The sequence below is a fragment of the Artibeus jamaicensis genome, unplaced genomic scaffold, assembly GCF_021234435.1.
Source record: "Artibeus jamaicensis isolate MK-2021 breed Jamaican fruit bat unplaced genomic scaffold, CSHL_Jam_final contig_233, whole genome shotgun sequence".
NCBI lineage: Eukaryota > Metazoa > Chordata > Mammalia > Chiroptera > Phyllostomidae > Artibeus > Artibeus jamaicensis.
The window spans coordinates 14,088,909-14,111,985 of NW_026521486.1; the positions used below are offsets into that span (position 1 = coordinate 14,088,909).

A 23,077-nucleotide genomic window follows, 5' to 3' on the forward strand; every position below is an offset into this window, starting at 1 on the left:
GGTACCTCGGATTACATTTTTTAAAAAGATGGTCAAGCATTTTATGTAGAAAAGTATAAAATTTTATTGACAGTCCTGGAGAAGAAATATGGTAGCTAGGATGATTCAGTATCTTAAAAATGTCAATCATTCCTATTGTTGCATTATTGTAAAACTTCTCTCTCCATCCATTGTTTATAGGGAGTTGAACTCACCAAATATATGTCTAAAGTTGCATAGTATGGAGCAATGGATGAGAAGCATTCTCACCGACTGCAAACCAGACCCTTTGCAATCAACATACAGGTAGTATAGGAAATATTATATCTTCTCACATTTTTTTAGGCCAGTAGGTTTGCTCCATTTCAGGTAATAATCTTGATTGTTGTTTCAGTGGCTAGTGGTCTTTTAGTTTGGAATATCCTCTTAGTTTCTATATTTATCCACTTAATTGTAAATTGTAGAATAATTGTGTATAGCTTCATAAAATACTTTTTTTTTTTACCACCCCAGGGACACGTTACATCTCCAGTAGAAAAATCTGGAGACACAGCCATGTTTCCTTTGCTTTCTTTCGTATATTTATAAGGTGACTCAGGACCATTAGGGTGGGGCATGTGTACTCACTTGAAAGCAATTAGTGCTGTTCCTCAGATGGTACATCAGTCAAAGCTTTCAACAAAAGACAGAAAGAAACTTTTCACTGACATGTAAGGCCAGTAAGAATCATCTGGTGATGTTAACAATGATACTGTGTTAGTTTTCTGTGGCTGCTGTAACAACTGACCACAAACTTAGTGGCTTAAAACAACACCAAGTTGTTATCTTACAGTTCCGCAGGTCATCAGCCTGACATGGATCTCAGCGGGTTAAAATCAAGCTGTTGGCTGGGTTGCATTCTTTTCTGGAGACTTTAGGGAGATTCTATTTCCTTGCCTTTTCCAGCTACTGGAGGCTGTCGGCGTTCCGTGGCTCAGGTTACCTTTACTCCACCTTCAAAGCCTGAAACAGCAGGTTGAGTCTTTCTTATACTGCCCCCCTGTGCCTCCCTCTTCAACCTTTAAGGATCTGTGTGATTACAATGGCCCCACTTGGATAATGTAGGATAACGCCCCCATCTCCAAGTCCTTCACTTAATCATATCCACAAAGCCCCTTTTGCCAGGTCAGGTAATGTATCCACGGGTTCCAGGCAGGAGGACCTGAGCCTCTTGGTGTGGGGGTGGGCAGGCTAGCATCACTTTCATCTCCGCCTGCACTGCACTCTGCCCACTGCACTCTGTGTCATATTGCCACACTCCACACTCAGCACCCACCATTCCCCTGTGTGGAATGCTGTCCCCCACGGATTGTCATCGCCGTCTCCCTAACTTTGTTCTTATCTCTGCCATGTGTCCCTTCTTAGAGAGCCTGCCTGTATCTAAAATCCATTCTGTACTTTTAACCTCTTTTTGTGCAGCTTTTTTTCTCCGTAGCTCTTCTGACTAGTCTCTAGCTCCCCTTCTGGAAACTAAGTCCTTGAGGGCTGAGACTCAGTCACTTTTGTTCCCCCATGTCACCAGCATCTAGCTCAGTGCCTGGCACATAGGAACTCAAGTAAATGTGTAAGTCAACCTTAATTTCATTCTTTAGCAAAATATTTTCTTCAGGGAGCTGCAGCTAACTAAAATCGCTATAATTTGAATTGCAAGCTGAATTCAACTTAAAGTACAGAAAGTACGATTGCTGTACTGAGTCATTTCACTAAGAATGCTAATTGAGTGTATAATCTTAGCAGCCAGAGATAAAACTCACATCAGTAGTGATGAACTCAATGTGAAACATGAAGTATCTTTCTGTAAATACCCCTGCTATTGGTTGTAACTTTGGAGACTAGAGACTGATGATGATAATAATAAATACTAGTAGCAGTTATCATTAGCTTTGCTACCATCTGTGAAATACTTCTTATCTGCCAGTTACTTCGTTTTTGACATTATTTGATGTAATTTCTCACTCCATGTAGTCATAGAGAGTGCCTTTACTGTTTTGCCCACCCCAGAAAAGTATTCCTCCCACTCAACACTTCCTTTGGGAAGCTGCTCCTCACCCCTTGCACTAAATTGGTTCTGGAAATAGCCCAGCCACAGCACCTCACCTATGGATAGGCATGTGGTACAGTCCGGACCAATCACAGTCCCCATAGCAGGAGTCTAGGGGTTGACACATACCTCAATTAAGCCAATCAGAATTGTTTCTCTCAATTTCTGAATCCAAGCTGGGAAGAGAGGGTTCCTTTCTTTCTTGGGTAAAAGAAAATGCAAGGAGTTGGCCTAAAGCTGCCTGTGGTCTGTGGAGAAGCCGGGGAAAATGGAGCAGGGTGATACGTTGAAAAGTGCCGACATGCATTATACAGTCCCACTTTCTCCGATTTACAGATGAAATAGCATCTGTAAAACACTTGCCAGAGGTCATGTACCTAGTAAATAGCTTGTAAATGGGAGTGGGCATTTGACCCTAAGTCAGGCTGACTTTAATATCCATGCTTTCTTTCACATTGTTGTACTCCTGGCCTCCAGGAGTACAACAATGTACTCCCTGCTAGAAATGCATGCTCTGTATTAATTGCAGGGACCGTTCTGAGCAGTTGTTGATCATCTATGTATCTTATATTCTGATGAGTTTGTTCACTTGACCAGGGCTCAAGGACTGGAATGACAAATAAGCTCCACCTTTTGTGCCAATTGCAGGGGATTGGAAATGCCTACCTAGAGCTTTGTGTTGAGAAGGATTCTGAGGCTTCATCTGCACGAGCAGAAAAGGAGAAACTGGAGTGAGCAAACAGGCGACTACATTTGCTCAGAATGTTTGTTAATTCAGATCACATTTTGGCGCTAGGGACCTTTACGTTTTAGCATTCAGGGAGCATGAATCTCTGATTTTTGAGCTCAGAGAATGTTTTAGTTTAACAACTAAATAGCCTCACCTATGTGCCCAGCCAAATCCAATAGTCCCTTCTTTAACCTGATGATGGCATCTTATACCAAACACCTTCCTCTACAAAATGTCCAGACTGTCTTACTTACCCCACAGTGGTGGAAACAGCCACGTGACCTGACTTTAGATTCTAGACCTGAATGTCATTTATTGGGACCACTCTTTTCTGGTGAGAGAGATGCTAAATCACAGCCACCCTGAAATGCACCGGTATTGTTGAACATTCTCTAACAATCAAATTGGGCCTCCCATTTTGTTGGTTGGACGTTCCATTTCTTCATCTTCGGCCCAAGTTACTTAGCAATGGCCAATCAAACTATGCACCCGCCATATTGTTTTGCATGTTTGACTAGAACATTGACAGATTAATAGGAAGGGTAAATAGCAGCACACAACTGCAGGGGCCCAGTGTGGGGCGGCAGGATTGACTGCTCCGGACTTCGTTGTGTTTGCTCAGAGGAAGCCGCAGCCAAAGCCTGCTGGGACGGGGTGACCCGGGTCATGGGCATTTGTTTCTTGCCTCTATAGAAAACAATTGTCTTCTCAAAGGAAGATGGCTTTTTCTGAATCTACATGGTTCCACCAACAAAAAAGCATTTGCCATTCCAGGATGCTTGCTAAAACACACACATGCCAATAAAAGGGCCACACAAAAGTTCACACTTACTGTATTGCCCAGAGAATCTTTTGACTGAGGTTAACGAGGAAAGAAGCCTAACTTTGGAAAGTTTATCTTGAGGGTCGCTGAACCTTCACCTATGCATGGCTAACTCCCAACATTTGATGTATATAAAGTTTTCATGAGGTTTCAAAATGATCCAGCCACATCCCCCTACCCGCAAGATTCATGAGGGTAAAATCCATTAACATTTAGCACTACTGACTTTGCAAACTCTGGCTTTGGTGGAAAGCTGTTTTGGTCTTAGACTTGCTCTACTCTGAATTTATATAAATGATATATATTAATAATGAAGAAAAGTCCACTCTGGGCAAGGTTAAGTAAGCAAAAGTGGTGGTTTTATTTAAAAGCAAGAACTGTGTTTCTGATTGATAGATTTCTTTGAGCATGGTCAATTTTACATTTGCAAAGTTATTGGAGTTCTTGAGAATTCTTTATTTCTAATACAAGACTCCAAAGTGTTCACCTTTGTGTTCTTAACATAAGTGAGCCACAGATGATTCAAATGTAACTGCAGGGAGGAGTCATTTACCTGTGATTTTAGATTGTCATTTGAGATGTCATTAGAGTGGAATAACTTCCTCATGACACTTTGCTCTGGTTAGTTCTGAAACAAGTTCACATGTTGTGACTCCTGTCCTCCAAAAGGACCCTTTCCAGAGGCAGAGGTGGTGATGGAGGAACCGCTGGGGGGCAGAACACCAGCCTGGCACCACCGTGCTGTAAAGGCATGAAAACTAGCAGAGAAAACATTTCTTTATCAAAGGAGTTAAAAGTCTCCTCCATTTTTTTTGTTCTTTCCAGATTTTAAAGTAGGATTTATGTTACTATAAATCTCTACTTAGCACTGAGATGGGAATTAGAAAAATTTTCAGGTTTTAGTCCTTAATTCATCCATAAAATGTCACACAATACTGGGCAAATCACTGCACCTTGGGTGTATTGTATGCTTTCTGAGGTCACTTTCAGTTTCCAATGACTGATTTTATGGATTTCCAAATGGACCAAATTTGCTATCTTAGGAACAAACCCAACTATAATGCATTTTGCCTCTATAAACAAAAAAAAGTGACTTTCAGTCTGTAGTTTTTCCTGTCAAATTAGCACAGATTAAAGACATAGTGTTGGTGAAAGTGCATTGATATGAAACTGTCCTATTCTGCTGGTGAACATACTGTCTAATTGCTGGTGCTCCTGTGGAAAGCAAGTTTATTTGATTTTATGTATCAAGTTATGTTGAAACATCCATAGCTGTTGATACTATTATCCCTGTTGGGAATCTATCTTAAAAAATAATTAAAAAAATAAAATAGCCCTGGCTGGTATAGCTCAGTGGAATGAGCTCGGGCCTGAGAACCAAAGGATCGTGGTTCAATTTCCAGTCAGGGCACATGCCTGGGTTGCAGGCCAGTTCCCAGTACGTGACGCATGAGAGGCAACCATACATTGATATTTCTCTCCCTCTCTCCTTCCCTTACCCTCTAGAGATAAATAAATACAATCTTTAAAAAGAAGAAAATAAAGTGTGAGGCCAAGTTTCTACACAAGGATGGTCACCACAGTGTGATTTAATATTATGCAGTAATGGAAGCCACCTAGGTTGTCCAATAACAGGAACATTCTAGAACTTACAGTGCAAACAGGCATTATATCACTATCAGAATTTTTTGATAGTCACATTAATTTTTTAATGTCACATTAAATGACATTATATCACTATCAGAATTTTTTAAAAAAAGTATTCATATGCAATAAAGTTGCATGAAGTAATTAAAATCTACCTAGAAAAAATTGAAAGGACCTGAATCTAGGTATCTAGATAGAATTATTAATGATCTTGTCCCTTTTTGAATCTTATCAATGATACACTTTGGGGGAAAATACTTTCTACCATTATTTTAAGCAATATGTAACAGACTATTGACAATAGTACATATTTGTTTTGCCTGGATGTTTGAAGAGTTAGCTAATGTGGTCTCAGCTTGGCTGATCTCAGCATGGCTCCCTCCCTGGTCTGTGGTCAATGATGAGTCTGCTAGGCTGCCCTGTTGATTTTGGCTGGGGGTGTTGGTTGGTTGTTGGCTGATGTCGACTGGGCTTGACTGGGAAAACTGGGGTTATTTGGCCCTGCCTGATGTGTCTTTTAGCTTCCAGGAGGCTAGTGTGGATATAGTCCCATGATAACGACAGAAGGTAAGAGCAAGCAGGTCCAATAGTGCAACCCCTTAAAGCCTACGGTTGGTTTTGCACTTGCTACATCTCATTGGCCAAAGCAAACCACATGGCTGAGCCCAGATTCAGACGGGGAGGTGCTTTGAAGTCACGTGGCACAGGAGCGCAGATGCAGGGAGAGATTCCACCATTAATGTGATCTACTCCATGGGATAACATTTTGAAAGGTTGTATAATGTATTTTATATTTTTGAGATTTCTTGCTTTTCTGTATCTTCTACCCATTGAGACTGAGTTGGAATTTAAAATAATACTTCAGAAACAATGGCGTGGGAAGTCCACTTTCAATGGTTAGAGTCAGGTATCTGAGAGAGGAAAGGATTTTTTGAATTCCGAAGGGTTTTCTAGAAATAAGCTTGGCAAATTGATCAGAACTTTGTCATTGGAGAGTACAGTAAATCCTGGAAAACACTGTCTAGCATCTTTCTTCTGAATGGAGAGGAGATGGAATCTCTTTCTAGGCCAGGTAGAGTGAGGGATCCTGATAAGATATGGAAGGGAATGCCCAGTAAATGGGGCACAGAGGGGGAGAGAGAGGCTGAACCAAGATGGAAGCCTCAGTCTTTCTTTTTATAACCTAATCTTGGAGGTGCTAACAGATCATTTCTGCACTCACTTAATAGAAGTGAGTTGCTCATGTGGGCAGATATTTGCACTGGGGGTGAATACTAGGAGTGAAGGATGGATCATTAGGGGGTGTTTTAGTGGCTGCCCACTGCAAAGATCTCTAGAAGATTCTGATGATGCAGAATCTACCCTAGGGTCCAGACTAAGTAAACATACAAAAGATGGACATTATGAATGTGATTATTTTTCATGGAAGCAATTTTATTTGTGTAGCATTTTGAAATTTCTAAAGCTCTTTTCCATATGCTTTTTTTTAATTCTTAAAACAATCCTGGGATAAAAAGGAATAGTTCATTTAATAAATATTTTTCTGTTTTTGGAAACAGGAACTAAGAAAATTTAAAGATATCATATACAATCCTGGAGGTGGACAAAATCATTTAATCCAAGTCTCAGTTTTACAAAGGAGGGAACCAAAGCCCAGAGAAGTTGGGTGACTTGTTAAAGGTCACACAGCTTGTAAATGCAGACCTGAGTCAAGAATTCAAGTCTATGGACTCCTGTGTCACAGTTCTTTCTTCTCTGGTATCTTTGATCCAGTTCCATGAGAGGAAATGCAGATGTGACAAATATATCATTCATGTCCACATATCTGTGTTATGGAAATACTTTATAAATGCAGAGTGCATCTGGAAGGCAATTTATGCATATTCTCTCTAATCAGGAATCTATTGTTCAAGTTCTTAGCAGACCTAAAATTTCCTGACTTTAATTTGTAAGCCCACAATATTGTCTGTCTTCTAAAACGGACAACGCAGTACAGAATTTTGTTGTGAGGAGATTATGAAGAGCTGTCCATCATTTTCAAAGCAAGAGGAATCTCTGCTATAGTTTTAAAAAAGATACTATTGTTCGTCGTGTAGGCTAAGTGGCTAGACTCCCAGCAGTCTTTACATTCTCTCCAAGCATATGTTTGAAATGGCCTATTTGCATTGCTGTAAGAATATAAAATAAAATTTCACCATAATGCAATAAATGAAGTTCAAAATTTTTATCCTCATAAAACATGTTGCTTCATTGCAAGTTAAGGAAAGATAGCATTTTCAGTCAGTTTGTGCTGTCCCCAAACCCAAAGAAATAAAGATCAACTTAATGGTCTTCACAAAAGACGATATACTACAGATAGTCACAGGTGAATATGCCTCTAATCCACTCACCCCAATGAGAAGAATTTAAGCTTGTTGGAGGATGAGAGCCAATTGCCAATTACCTCAAATCCCATTGCCAATTGTCTTATATCCAAATTCACATTTAAATTATGTACTTGTACCACATGTGTATGCTCAAGTCCCAATTTACAGATGGGTTTTTCTTCTTTTTTTACATTTTTTTATTGTTCAGTACAGTTGTCTCCATTTCCTCCCCCACCACTTGCTCCCTGCCCCCAGCCATCTCCACTTCCCACCCTTGATCCTACCTTGTTTTGGCTTTGTCCATGGGTCCTTTATACATGTTCCTGACAACCCTTCCCCCTTTTCTCCATATATTCCCTCCAACCTCCCCTCTGTTTACTGAAATATGTTTCTAAACAGGTTGGTTTATGACTCAAAACACATTTTGTCATAGAAATTTACCACTTGCAAACTTACTAACTCTCTGAAGCTGGGGCCACAAGCAGGGTATAGTCTTGTGATTTTTTTAGGCTCTGAAATCAACCTCAGAAACCTTTTAAAGAAAAGGTTGCACAGGTAGACAGTAGCTCAGTGACTGAGTCCCCAGCCCTCAGGACCCAGCCCTGGACCCTTCACAGCATAGATAGATATGTGCTTACTAAATCTTTTTGTTCTGGAGCTCATAGCTAGACTGCATTTCCCAGCCTTCCTTGCAGTCGGGTATGGCCGTGGCATTTGTGCTTGTCAACAAATATAAATGACAGTGATAGATTCCATATCTACTTTTGACCCATGACAACCTCCTCCAGGAATTCCTACACTCTTTTCTGTGCACTGGCTGGAAGAGAAAGTCCCCAAGTCCCTTAGGGATTGACCAGCAGAGGTCCCTGACTCCTTGTGTTGAAGGCTCCCCGTGACATACCTGCATGAATTGTTGGATATACAAAAAATAAGTTTCAATGGTGTGAAACCACTGAACTTTGAGGATTTACTTGTCTCATCAGTAAGTATTAATGAACACGCCTGTGAGTCCTCTGCCCTTGGGGTTAAGTCGCTGTGTTCTGAGTGCTTCAGGAAGATAGGATGGCAGCGAGGGTGTGAAACTGGGGAAGAGGCTGCTCAGGGCACAGGGGGCTCACTCTAAGGTGGCTGAGGCGGAAGGCTCCTGGCATCAGAGATCTGGAGAAAGGCAGGGGCACAGGGTCCTCAGTGGTGGGTGTTGGCTCAGCCACGAAAGAGTGTCCTCCAGCTGTGACAACGGCTCCAGGTAGAGCAAGTACAATGTCATAGCAGCTCCTTTTGTGCCTAGCTTGCTTCACAGAAAGACATAATTAATTAAGGATTGGCTTTATATAGCTAAGTGTTCCTCTTTGAAATATCTACGCTTTAATTCAAGGTTGTGTTTACAACTGGGAAAAAATGACACCTAATTAGGAAGCTGTGGCAGCCCTGAGGATTTACCTCTCAGATCTGTCTTGAGGCCAAGTGAAGAGGGCAGACTGAGGCCCATCCTGGGAGCCAAGGGGCCCCTTTAATGGCCAGTCTTGGCTTGAGAAGTCCCTGAAATTCGAGATGTGCTTTCCTTGCATTGCACCCAATCTTCCTTCCTTCCTTTTCTCTCTTCTTCCCCAGGTTCAGCGGGGTCCTTCCCCATTTTCTCCTAATAAATTTCCCCCAAGTTTAATCTGTCTTGACATTTGCATCTCAGAGGATTGGAACCAACCCAGGAATCATTCTAATTTTTCTTCTCGGAAGTGTAAGAAGGGAGCTGTTCTTTTAAAATATGAGGGGGTCCTGTGTTTATTCCATCTAGTTCTCGTACCAGGTGAGATTCCATAGCAAACCATATGAATGTTTGCCCGTGAGCTCTTCTGGCCTCCAAGGTAAGTTGTGCTTGAGGAGACACCAGGGTTCACCCAGGATGTGGGCGATCACACTGCAAAAGCCACTAAAAAAGAGAATTTCTGGCTTTGAAACTCAGGAATTCCTGATGGAGATGGAAAAACAAAAAAGATGAACACTTACTAAAACCTTCCTAAGTTGGTTAGGTTTTTTTTTTTTTAATAGGAAATCTCATTGGATGGTTAAATGAAAATCCATTTCAGGTACATATTTTTGTCCTTAAGAAGGTTCAGAGAGGGTAAGTGATCTGCCCGATGTCACATATTTGATAAGAGGTAGAGCTGGCACCTTCGCTTTTCTACAACCCATCATATGCTTTCTCCCTCACAGCACATGCCTTTTCAGAGAGCAGTTCTGCAGTGAGTTCGTGGAAAAGAATCATCTGTTTTCTTTCTTACAAGCTGGTGCTAGAAATTTACCCGTTTCAGAGCCTAAGGAGAATGAGGGGCCTCCTCACATGGTTTGTTAGTTTCCTCGGCCCCCCACCCCAGGTCTTCTTTATGTGAAACATCTCATAATTAAAAAGTACAGATTCTATACAGACACAGAGGCCTTTCAGTATAGACCACATTTCCAATAGTGGTTATTATGCATGGATGTGCTTGGAGAATTAGATTTCTGTGGTCTTGACTTTAATTGCCCTGTCTAGATATGTGATTAAGCTTTTGTCCTTTGTTTCAAGATGTCCAGTAAATGGACTTGTGTAGTTTTAATTTTATCTCAAGTGTAGTCGGAGCATAGGCAACAGAGCTCAATGCTTTTTCCCTTCTTCTCAGTTACTGTGATGATTGTTTCAGTATTTTCAGATCTTATTAAACACCAAGAGGGATATGAGATCTTCTGATGTTATGGCTAAACTTTTGCATGCAATGCGGAGTCTTTACAAAGGAGGAATGAAGACTGAACTTTGCTTGGGGAGAGACCCTGGCACCCTTCCCCCAAGACAAAGCCTATAAATATGAAGCTTGTGGGAAGTTGAGGAAAATATAATTTAATATAAAATTGTAGGCCCCTGCCTTTGAACATCTGTTACCATGGCAACTGATTTAAAAGTTTGAAAGAACAAGCTTTTTTAGGCAATTGAACTAGATGTTTTTGAAAGTATGGGAACTAAACATATTTTGCAAACAGACACACGCAGACTCCACTCGGTTGGCCTGGCTGACACAGCAGTAAGGCATCTCCGTGACAACAGGACGGATTGTACAAAGGAATGTCGTGAGGGCAACGGCCTCGGCTGGGAGATGGTCAGCTGGATGGAGCTCACAGCACCCCTGCTCCCCAGACACGAGGGCACCGAGAGCTTCTTTTCTGCACCTTTGGAGAAAAGTGAATTTCCTACGAGAAACACAGTACTCACCCTGCCAGGGGCTTCTTTTACTGACGGTATCAAAAGAGATTTTTTTGAAGGTGGAGAACTGATGTAGAAACTCAGTCTTATGTACGTGTTCATTTGGAATTGCCAGTTCCTGGAAATGCCCCCTTCCCATCATATACATTATGTTCAAAGTAGAAAATAAGTAACCAAAAGTTTCCAGTGACTTAAAATCAGCAAGGCTGCAGTTCTGTGGACATAGTTCTCCTGTACAGATTTGTGAATGAGTTAACTGAGAAAAGGACAAAAGAGGGAGCAGAAACATGGGGCTCAGGTGTTCGTTACCTCTGTGTTATGGGCGAACTATTTTATGCTTCTCAGCAAATGCATTTTCAGGACTGCAGTTGAACCAAACAGTCTGTTTCTTGGAGAAGGCTTTTCATCATCCTGATGGATTTTTCAAAGCAGATTATATAATTTTAAAAATCGAAGAAAATGTAAGTAATAAATAACTGCATAAAGGCTTTTTCCAGAGTGTTAATTTATTTGAGAATGTAATAAAAATGAACATCTTTGAATCTGTGAGACATGTCTAAGTGAAAGAATGCAGATGGATCAGATTGAAGAGGGAGACCACAGCCCAATTACAAAAGTTTACTGATAAACCTCAACCTTTAAGGATTTTAAGTTGATTTTTAATTTGATTTTTATGGAAATATGTACCATACCATGTCCCCAAGCAGACATAGGGGAAATACCCGATGTTAATTTCCATATGCTTACTTGAGTGTTCTGCTATTGGTTCTTTTCTCACATGGGCTCTGTTTCTGTTATTTGCATAATAATGGGGGTACCAAATTAAAAGTCTCCTTTTCCTGACAAGTTAAGCAGTTCTAAGACTGCGGAGCTTTGAGCCTGAACATCTTTACTGAGAAAGTTGGGGAGACTCCTTTTGTTTCCAGAAAATGCCCTGTAAATGTCAAAAGCCTTCATATCTAAAGGGGCTCTGTTCTAGGGGCATCAGCGACACGAGCATCGAACAGATAAAGAAGAACTTGCGGATCTGGGATTCTTTGTAGACAAAGTTTATTCTGGGTCATGTAAAAGTGCGTATTGTATGAGTAGATACTTTCCGTAGAAAACAAGTTGCTGCTTTAAATGCCTCAACTTATAAATACTTATTCTAAGCTTGGTAGGGTAAAAATTCACATGTAGGTTCGCATCTCTTCCTTCTCTCTAAGGACATAAACAGACAAAAAGATGCTGGGGTTAAGAGAAAAATCACGGAAAGTTGAAGAGGACCCTCACACCTTAATGGACTTGTGGTAGAGAGATGAGACTTCTCAGTGTTGAGGGGAGTGGAGAGGAAATGGCAGCCCAGGGTGGTGGCATGAGACCACCATGAGACCACCATCTCATGGTGGGGATTTATTCGAGGGAGACACATAAAAACTCTTAGAGATTAGGAAAGACGGGGAAATTTTAATAAACATTGTTCTGGGCCACAGTTTTGAGCCCTGTTAAAACTGGGAGAGGGTTATAAAGATAGATAGTTCTGGCTACACCACCCTTCTTTAAAGTTTGTATGTATCTTATAATCAACGTCAAATAAATGTTCCTTACCTGTGTGCCGTGTCTCCTTTTTCTTTATCACATACGACAAAGGTTCATTTTTCTGTTCTTTAGAAAGACTTGATTTTTGGTTTTATGGTTCAACCTTACTCGTTTTTCATTTGTTTCTCATTTCAGAAATTTGTACTTTTTTCTTCACTAACTGTAATCATTATGGTTGACTTTGTTATTCATTTGCTAGCTTTTGAAGTTGAAAGCTTGATTCTTTGTTTCAGTGTTTTGTTTTGTTTTTTAATAAAATGGCATTTAAAGCTACACATTTCCCCCTGGGCCTCACCTGGGTGATTTCACGAGGTTTTGATGTGAAGGGCTCTCAGCCATTATCACTTAAATTATAACTTCCAGATTAAAAACTTAGAACAAAACTAGAAGCATTTTCTAAATTTTTACTGCATAACTTTTTGTCATCAATGTGGCCTCCTAAGATATTAAATTGTGAAATTTGTTGAGTGTTCCTTTGTACTTAATGCATAAGTACATAGCTGATTTTTATGTTTCCCAAATGGATTTTAAAGTGGCATTTACGTTGTATTCATATGTGTACACAAACACAGGTATGTAGGTGTATACTTGTCAATTGTGTTACTTATTTCCTCCATGGTCATACTAATTTTTGTCTATTTGACTCATTTATTTCTGATCAAAGATTAATCTATACATTGTATTGGTCAGTTTCTCCTTTGGGCATTTCAATTACACAAATAAGTAAGTTCTTTTCTTCTCTATCCATTTTTGTTCCTGTATTATCGTTTTTAATCCACTTTGTTTAATGCAGTAATGTGCTCGGGCTGCCATAGCAAAATGCCATAGACTGGGGTGGCTTAAACAACAGAAATGTATGCTCTCACAGTTCTGGATGATGGAAGTCCAAGATCAAGGTGTCAGCAGGGTTGGTTTCTTCCGTGGCCTCTCTCCATGGCTTACGGATGGCTGTCTTTTCCCCGTGTGTGCACATGGTCTTCCACGGGTGTGTGTCCGGGTCCTAATCTCTTCTTTATAAGGACACTGTCCAGATTGGATTAGGACTCGCTCATATGACCTCGTTTAACCTTCATGACCTCTTTAAAGGCCCTATCTCCAAATACAGATACATTCTGTGGTACTGGGGATTAGGACTTCAACATATGAATTTGGGGGGACACAGTTTAGCCCATAGAATATAATAAGGCTGTCTATTTACACATTTTCCCTCTTACTAGCTACAAGCCTTTTTAGGGAGCAAGGGCCTTCTATTATACCTCATGGACTTCTAACATGGTTCTATAAGTTTCTAGCAAGAGGTTTCTAGAAAGCGAAATCCTGGTAGGAAACATGTATTGAATGCTTATGTGAAGGAGAGGCTAATACAGCCATTTTTTCTTGAGCACTTATTTATGGACCAGGCCAAGTTTTTATATATATACACACCTACACACACATTGTTATTTCATCTTCAAAATGACCCTCAAATTGGCTGTTGTTATTACTAGTATTATTGTTCTCCCTTTGAGGGCGAGGAACTTGTGAGGTAAGAAACTAAGGAAGGTGGACCTGTCTGGGCTGCCGTCACAAATAAGTGCATGATGCAGGATTTGAACCCAGAGCTTGTGGTCATACCACAATATTATGTTGCCCATGATATTTAGGACAATGTTTATAAATAAGATCTCCATAAAAAGTTAGGTATTAATGTAGTTTGGTAGAACTAGCATGGACTCTAGAGTCAAAATGGTCTCTTTAATTTTCAACTTTATCACTCCTAACTCACTCATTCCTCTGAGCTATAGTTTCTCAATCTAGAAAATGGAAATAATGGTATCTGTCTTGATAGATTGTTCTGAGCATTTGAGAGACTGGGCAGGGAGACCCTAGTACAATGTCTGAAAGGTTAGATTTTAGATCAACGATAGCTACTATTACGGTCTTCTTACAGCTCCTTGACATGTTTTTATACCCAGTGATTTTGTTCTTCTCATTCAAGGCTAAGAAGTAACCACAAAGTAATGAAGACAAGGGGTAGTAGCAACATGTTACGTTGTTATAGCTGACCCCAGAGACACAGATCCACTGTGGAGATTCACTTCTCAGCCATCCCCACGGTACTTACTGTGTGCCACAGGGTGTGAGAAGCGGGGGAGACCTTGTGTTCAAGGCAAGCCGGGGGAGAGTCACCTGAAGGGCTCCTGCGTGGCGATTGGTGTGGATGCGTGTCCAGTAAGTTAAGCAGAACTGCTTTCCGTGCATGCATTTGCCAAAGTGGGTCTATCATACAATTCATGAAATTGTAACAAAAACATAAATGCAACAAACCATGTGTGTCATGCATGTACTTTTAAATTCAACTTTTGGTAATAGAGTTCAGTGAATTTTTACATTAAGCAAATAAAAAAATTATTTTATGTGTATATATATACACACATATATATATATATATATACATATATAGGGAGGGGCAAAGTAGATTTACAGTTGTGAGTACATGAAATACAGGGTTTATTCTTGTATTATTTATTAATTATTGTATTATTTTACATGCAAACAATGGTAAGCCTACTTTTGCCCCGCCCTGTGTGTATATATGGCCATATATTTTTATATCCACATATACCTATAATATATTCCAGTAGAATTACCTGAGTTCAATCTTCAACTTGTTGTCTTTGCAAGGGATGCTGAGAGTTTTGACATCATTTGGAATGTCCATTTGCCATAATTCTTTTTGTTTGTTTTGAAACATTCAATTTTAACTAGATGTGCACTCTTTCTGCTCGACTGGGGAGGGAACATATTTTCAATATCTGTGGGGTCGGTCATTGGAGGCTTCAAAATGCCGATCTGCAGGGGGCGGAGGGGGGACCCCGCAGGCCACCCGGGGGACATGCAATGGGAGCACAGGGACACTTAGCGGAGCGCCTAAGTCTTCCCAGAAGTTTCTTGGGGCATGCATCCCGGAAGGCTTGATTTGGAAATTTCCCATTTAACCTTAGTGAAGAATTGAGGACGGGGGTGGGGAGAGAAAACCCACTTATCTTAAAGATTCATGATTCAAGCGCCTGATAGAAGCTGCAGTTTCCATAGCACTGGGCCCTAGATTTCCCTTTAATGTAATTAAGCCTCAAGATTTATGAATACAACAGGCCAGAACTTGATCCGTGTTCATTTTCAATTACTGCAGTGAAAGGGCTCTATCCAGATGTCTCTATTTACAGCATTCAGGCTGGCCGGCCCAGGGGCTGCGGGGGGAGGGCCCGCAAATTGTCACACTTGTTAATTCTTCACAGAGGATACTCGGCCGAGGTCCTGGCTTTGACCCTATGACAAAAGGCTGGGGGCCCCCAGGGCAAAGCATCGATGCTTCCAGGGACAACACGGTGACCCACTGGGGTCACTCCCTCTGCTTTGTAGGTATTTGTGTAATAATGGGGTCCATTCCTTATTTTTATTTCTGTTACAGTTCTGGGAGCATCCAAGGGAAAAGAGCGGCTCTGATGTGAAAGACAAACAGATATAATGAGAGCGTCGACTGTCCCCTGGCAACAGTAACCACGATGAAATGCTACAGGGGAGACACACAGTATGCAGTGACCCACATAATCAGGCCTATTTTGGGAGCATTGTTTTATTTTTCTTTTGAAGGGTGTTGTGTTTTTTTTTTTTAATGTTCCCAGGTCTGCAATTTAGTTTTGTCAGGATTATGGGAACAGAAGTGTCTTTTCTCTTGTTCTAGTTATAGTCCTGCTTGTTTTAGAGCAAGTTTTCAACCACCCAAATACCCACCTGCTGGGGCAGCCTAAAATATCCCATTTTATTCTCTTTATTTTTGCTTTAAAAAAATTTCTGTGCTTTCCATGACCATTCTACAGGTTTCTTAGGCGTGTGCTTAAAGGCTTTCTTACACTAGTGTGGACTTTGGCATTGAGGTATCATTTTAAAAGGAAAATCCCTCACAAAAGGCTTAGAAATAAGAGCCCAGCGGGAGACTCAGAACCTCTAATGAAACGTACCGCATCCAGTAAAAAGCCCCGAATCCTACCCACACTTTGCCTCTGTGGCGTGTGTCTAGTCCATCGTTTTATTATCTCAACTCACAAACCCGAGTCATTACCTTATGAAAAAGAATGAATTGGGATATTGCTTTTGTGGAGCAATAATTGGCTGTTATATTAACATGTAAAATGGAATTGTTGGCCAATTCTCTTCCGTTTCAGAAGGTTGTTTCTTGCAAGTACTGCGAATGTCCTCCTTGATTAGCCCCTTTACATCAATTTTGGGTTTCTCTTTTTTTGAGTCATGACCTTTTCAGGATTCAAATTCGTTTTAGTGAATTTAAAGGGGTTTGACCAGAACAAGGGGTTGTTCAAAAATAGGGCTTTTGCTCAGATTTATTTCATGCTTGCCCTTCAGAGCAACGCTTCCTTTCTTCTTCATTTGAGAAATAATTTAATAATCAATGCCAAAGTTAAACAAGTTCAGTACTTCGTTATACATAAATTTATCTCCCTGGCTCTGATGAATATATTTCAGATACAAAGAGCATCTTATTTCCTTCTTTGGAAGATGAGCTTATCATATGTAAAGGATTGGAGACTGGGACTGAGGCCTTTGTGATTCGTCACTCCTTCTGGAAAGCTGTTATCTTGACAGTTTGGGCAATTGATTTGTACCTTTCTCAGGACCATTCATGTGGATTCCAGGCAATATTGGATCCTTCAGTAATGAGGGAATCATAGCCCAAAGATAGGTGTTGAAGGGTTGTTTTGAAACAGTGTTGAGATAATGCTACTGTATTGGAACATTGGTTTTATCAAGTTTTAATTTGTCCTTTCGCTGCTTCTGGTTTAGATACCATACTGATATCAGTACATTTGGTTTTGTAAAGTATTTTCAAGTTTACAGTTACTTGGTCTTACTCTTTTTGTTTTGCTTCTTTACCTTTCTTCTGCATCCGCTTCCTTCTCTCTTGCTCTCATTTCTCACTAGTCTGTGGGTCCTCCACGGCTCGGAACCTCATGTTCATGTTCATGGTGATAATGACCATGTAAACTGTGTGCATATAAAGCGCAGTGCAACTTTCCTGATTTCTAACATTTCCGTTGGCTTTTTAAAAATGCAACTTTATATCAAGTATACATATATTTATATAATTTTCTGCAATTAAAAACAGTCATGGAAATGCTAGTTGCAGAATGCTTTCTCTGCATGTTCAGTTTTGTGGCAGGAAACCTGCATGAAGCCCTTGCTCAGGGGACCCTGAAGGAAACTGGTACCAGGTTTGGGCTCCAGGAGGCGGAGCTACGGCAGTGTATCCCCAGAGGGGTCCGGCATGGAAAGAACCAAAGGGCAATTCCTAGCTAAGTTTCTCCGAAAATGCAGAGGCCAAGATGGACAACCCAAGTTCAGTTAAAGGAGGGGACGCAAACAGGCCCGAAGAACTGGCGTATGCACGGAACAGCACGGGGGAGTTTGGGGGTGCAGCCTGGGCGACGTCAGGTAGGGGACTTTCAGTGAGTCGGGGTCCCTGGGATCCTTACAATCGTTAATGACATCGTCCCCTGGGTCCTCACTCTGACTCTAGTCTACTTTATCCCATACAATGTTCACATTGGGGCCAAGGTGACTTTCTGAAAACATATCTTTGCTTAAATAGTCACACCTTAGCTTAAACCCTTCTAATGCCACTCCAATGGTCTCCATAGTAAATTTCAAAGTCCTATGCAAATTTATAGAGTCCTTTGCCATCTAAACCCCACCTCCTCTCCAGCTTGAATCTGCCACTCAACTTTCTTCCTTCCCTTTGGTCCCATTGCTCTGTGCTACTCAGGGTTCCCTGAAAGTGCCACCATCTTTCTCTCTGTTGTATGTGCTGTCTTCCTGCTCATCCTTCCTTCAGGTCTACGTGTGGATGGCACTTGGTTTAGGACGTCTTTTGTGATATCCTGGGCCTGAGTTAGTCGGCTCTCCTCTGGTTGACCTACTTAGTTCTCTGTCTGACTGATGGGCTCAGAGAACCAGAACATGCGTGGAAAGGACTCCAGATTTCTGTCAGCTGCAGAGACACTGTAAGTAAGTTATAGACTGTGGTTACAAAAAGTCGAAACAAAATAAAACAACAACAAAAACTTAATAGAATGCTGTGCACAGAAAATGACTTCTTAAAATTATCTTAAAACAGTTTTCCTTTACCCTGCTTAAAAGGTGGCTGTAAACTGTTAATTTTTGCTGTAGTAAATACACTGGTCTGGGCCAGAAACTCTGTATCCCAGTAACTCGTAATCTGCCCTGTGCTGGAGATCAGATTATCTTGGTAGCATTTTCTGTTATATAAGAGTCTCCAGGCTGTGAGTGAAGGCAGCAAATTCCTACCTAAGAGGAGCACAAGCCAGCTGGTGTCTGGCTTTTACCTCCCTTGTTCTGAAATCCGAGACCTGTATCTCAATGTGGATGGTGTCAGAAACCTGAATTTTTCAGATGTCACAATTATTGTATGGGGAAAACAATATATTTTCCAAGTCAGTGAGAGGAGGATTTGTTTAGGTAGTATTTTAGAAATAGAACTGGGTTGAGATTCATTTAAATACCATTCCCATGCTAGCTATAGAAACAAACAACTATCCCACAGAGCTTTTGGCTGTAGGACAGAATAGCAAAGTTATCTTCTAACAGTGTCTTTGCGAACAAAGGTTAGACCAGAATTTGATGGACGTTCTTTACCAGAAAGTTTTTAGTATCAATTGACTATTAGATGTTGTTTCTCTTAACTTGAATCTCACGAAAGAAGATATACTTTATTAGTTTATTCATTAAAGCATTGAATCATCCATCCATTCATTCACTTGTCTGCTCACTCATCATCTTCCCACTCACAGATGAATTCAACCTTTTCTTCTCCTACTCAACTCTGCATTCGTCCATTTATCTATCTGGTAAATATTGTGCAGGAATCTACCCAGTGTGAGGCATTCTTAGTTACTGAGTAGATTCAAAAATAAGTGACAGTCTCTCTTCTCAAAGTGCTTGAAGATTACTGATGGCCTCTTGGATCATTACAATTGGGACCTGGACACAGGTAAGGAGTGAAAAGGCAGAGGACTGACTATGAATCCTGCCAGGCAGCTAGAAGGGTGTGAAGCACGGTGGGAGTAGCAAAGTGTGTGTCAGGGGGAGCTGAGAGTGTGTCCAGGGGAGACTGGTGGCTATGGCTGTGAAGGTGGTTTAAGTAAAGGGGTGGAAGGTCTTAAATGCCAAACAAAGGAATGGGGATAACCCTTGGCGATTTCTGAGCAGACCATAACATGAAGGTTAACTATTCTTTAGGAAGATCAATCCAGGTCAATTCGGGAGATGGATTGGAAGAGAGGATAAGAGAAAGATAAGAGGCAGAGAGACTGGTTACTGCCTCAAGATAATTACATTTACCTTGATTTGGGTGAACCACACATGGACTGTGCCACCATTAAGTTAGGGGACTTTTCCATTACAACTAGCCAGAAACTAGTCATATTTCAGGGGTAGAAGAGAGAAGTTATGTTTATGTTACTCTTTTTAGTTTATGTTTAATATTGACTTTCTCCTAAATATTGAGGGGGGTGATTTGTAAACTCAAAAAAACTCTTCGTGAGCTGGGACATCAACAGCTTTAATTGTAGTGACATATGAAGGCTTCAGTGTGGGGGAAGCGGCCCTTTTCTCTTAGTGAAATAACATCAGCATTAGCAACCAGTTCTTTGTCTTTGCTTGCACCAGTTGTAATATCTTTTGTGTACTGCCGTGAAAACAAATATTTGACTCATTCGTAGTGTAGCTTGCTTTGAAACACTGTGCTCAGGGTATGGAAGGCTAGCAGAAGTGTTGAATTTTAATTCAATTCTCAAGGTCACCACAGATTTGAAAGAAAACAAAATCAAAATAATGCAAGTATGAAACAGTAGATTCTTTTTATAGAGTAGACAGTGTGTTTGTAAAGTTGTTCCTTCAGGGGAAAAATATCTGCTTAATCCTCGAAGCCAACTCTGTTTTAACTCCCTGCCTATGAGGGGAATGAGCTACTTTACTGCTTTTTTCAGTCTCAAGAGAGTATCTTATCCCCACAAATTTATCAGTCCTGCGTAGCCTCGCTGAAAATAACCAGCCTAAAACTCCATGGCATAATGTTCTCTGGCCATTGCAGAATTTCCAGCCTCCCTAGAAAATGTGCCTATTTCCTCAGTGGTTTGAACTCTGCCCAGCGGTGCCTGCCATCCACTCCACTCCAGCCCATTGTCTGTCAAGCACTAAACCTTTTGGTTCCAAGAACGGGGTCTCAGATCTTGAGGGTATCACCAACTCTTCAGATCCACTGAGAAACTGTGGGAGTAAAAACTTTGTCCTAGAATGTTTTTATATCAACCCTGTGTTATTTTATATAAATGTGCATGCCCTATTGGATAACATACATTTTGATTATAATAAAACCCAATGACACCCCACCACCCACACATGCACACATGCTCAGTTACAAAAAGCCAATAAGAAACAGTTGTAAACAGTTGGAATTCAGTGGTCATCACCACTGAATCATGGGGGCCCATCTGAGAAGAACAAGGAGACCTACCGAAAAAATCCGAAGGGTTTTCTTTTCCTGGAAGCAGGGGGGAGATGAATAAAACTTGGCACATCCTCAGCATTGCAGCTGTGCTGGTCTCCACCAGAAAATGCCATCCAGCAATTCGTGAACTCATGTTAAATAATTGCTTTTCACGTAAGGTGACTGACTATTGTGCTCTGTCCCTCGTTATAAATATCCGGTGGTCTGGTTTTTAGCACATTAACTTCTGTTCGAAACCAAATTAAATTCCGAAAGCATATGTTACTGTAAAGCATGCGTCACAGACTGTCATGATACTTGGCAGATTATTCGGCAGCTGTCTTAGAAATAAAACAGCAAAGAGCTACATCTTCTCAGTGTTTCTTGTGTGTCAGAGGCTTTATGAACGGATTTCTGGCCAGTGTAAGAGGAGTGCGGTGGGAGAGGCCCGGGCGTCCAGGGGTTTGGGAGGAGAACGCAAGGCATCGCCTCTTACAGGGTACGAGAGCTGAGCCGGCCTGCTGAGGGACCCGCTCCACTATCTCACAGTGAAGCAGGGCTGTCCAACCTTTTGGCATCTCTGGGCTGCACTGGAAGAAAAAGAGTTGTCTTAGGCCACACATGAAATACACCATCACTAACAAAAACTGATAAGCAAAAAAGAAGGTTTTAAGTCAATGGACAATTTTGTGTTGGGCCACATTCATAGCCACCCTGAGCTGCATGCGGCCTGCAGGCTGCAGGCTGGGCACCCCTGGTAGAGAGCACAGGATTGGCGCCTCTGATGGAGCCTCCTTGGGGGCAGTGGGGGCACTAGGTTCCTGGGAGCAGTCCTGCGAGAAGGGCGGGCCAGCAAGCATGGGCTGCTTAATGGCTCTGGAAACTCAGTCTGTGGCTTTCTCCCAGTAGCAGCATTGAGTGGTTTGAGGAACAGGGGAAATGATGTGGATGTGTAGTTATACACAATGCATTCATTTCATCAACTGGACCAGAATCCACAAGAAAAGAAAGAGGTCTCCAACACCCAGGCGTTTTCAGACGTGCATGCCTAAATTGGCAATGTAAACAAATTACTCCCCTCTATATATTTACTTTCTTTCTTGCTCCTTTGGATTCCCATGAGGTTCACCCCTCCCTCCTGGGGAGTCCCACAGGGCTGCCTAACTCTTTGACCAAATAAGGCATACTCAGTGCCACCTTTATGACCACGCCAGCACAGTGCCCTTGGCCGTCTTCACTGCTGGCCATGCCATCCTCTCTTAGCTGTAACCAGGTACATACAGCTCTGTTTCGCTTCCGTGGTTCAAATCATGCAACAGTCATTTGCTTATTTCCACTATATCTTATAGATCTAGTTGGTGTTAAACCGACATTCATAGCTTTCCACTGTCCTCATACATTTGGTTCCAGTGTTTGGTGAAGGCTGGCTTTCCTCAGGCTGTGAAAAAGGTTTATTTTAAAAATATAACTTTAACTTGATCATGTTTACATATGCCATTGTAAGTTTTACTTACCACTTGAATTCTCTATAGTATCTACTACTTTAGACTGTGATTAAAAGAGTTCTTAACTCAGGAGCCTCAAAATTAAGGCTCCTTTTCCTGTGGGTTTCCAACATTTGATTATGAAAGAAGTGTCTCCCTAGAAGTGGGTGGTGGCAGGACACAGTGAGCCTGAAGTCTTTGTGGAATTACTCGACTGCAGACTGGATGGCGGGGGGAAGAGAGGTAAGGAGGGGTTATTCAAATGTCAGCTGGGATGTTAGATTCATGGTTTTTAAGATGTCTTCTGCGTCTGACATTCTGAGATACTCCTTACAGTGTCACTTAAGACTGCAATTTCCTAAAGATGAACTGTCTCAGGAAGTAAATTCCATGTCTGGGGCTCCTTCATAATTAACATTCAAGAACCTAAATAACATTTGGATTCATTAACTTTTGTCTGGCTTCATGAAACACGTTTAGTATTTCTGACCATGTCACTACATTTGCTCATTATAAAGTTGTTAGTAGACTTGTGAAAATTATGAAACTTGGAAAATAAGGGTCCATAAACAAATACTTAATATTTTTAAACTCGAGA

The 23,077-nt window shown here is 41.2% G+C and overlaps 1 protein-coding gene across 5 annotated transcripts in view; it reads left to right on the plus strand.

Annotated features, from left to right (window-relative positions):
- The window catches only part of CUNH12orf42 (chromosome unknown C12orf42 homolog), a 121,166-nt gene that overhangs the window by 21,968 nt on the left and 76,121 nt on the right, over positions 1–23,077 (plus strand). For 4 of the 5 annotated variants that reach the window (XM_053661863.1, XM_053661862.1, XM_053661865.1 and 1 more), the window contains one exon: positions 181–285. In XM_053661863.1, coding sequence (XP_053517838.1) covers positions 229–285 — 57 coding nt within the window. In that variant the 5' untranslated portion in view covers positions 181–228. Of the gene's footprint in view, positions 1–180; positions 286–15,698; positions 16,007–23,077 lie in introns of those variants that run through there. The other variant, XM_053661867.1, reaches the window with a different exon arrangement.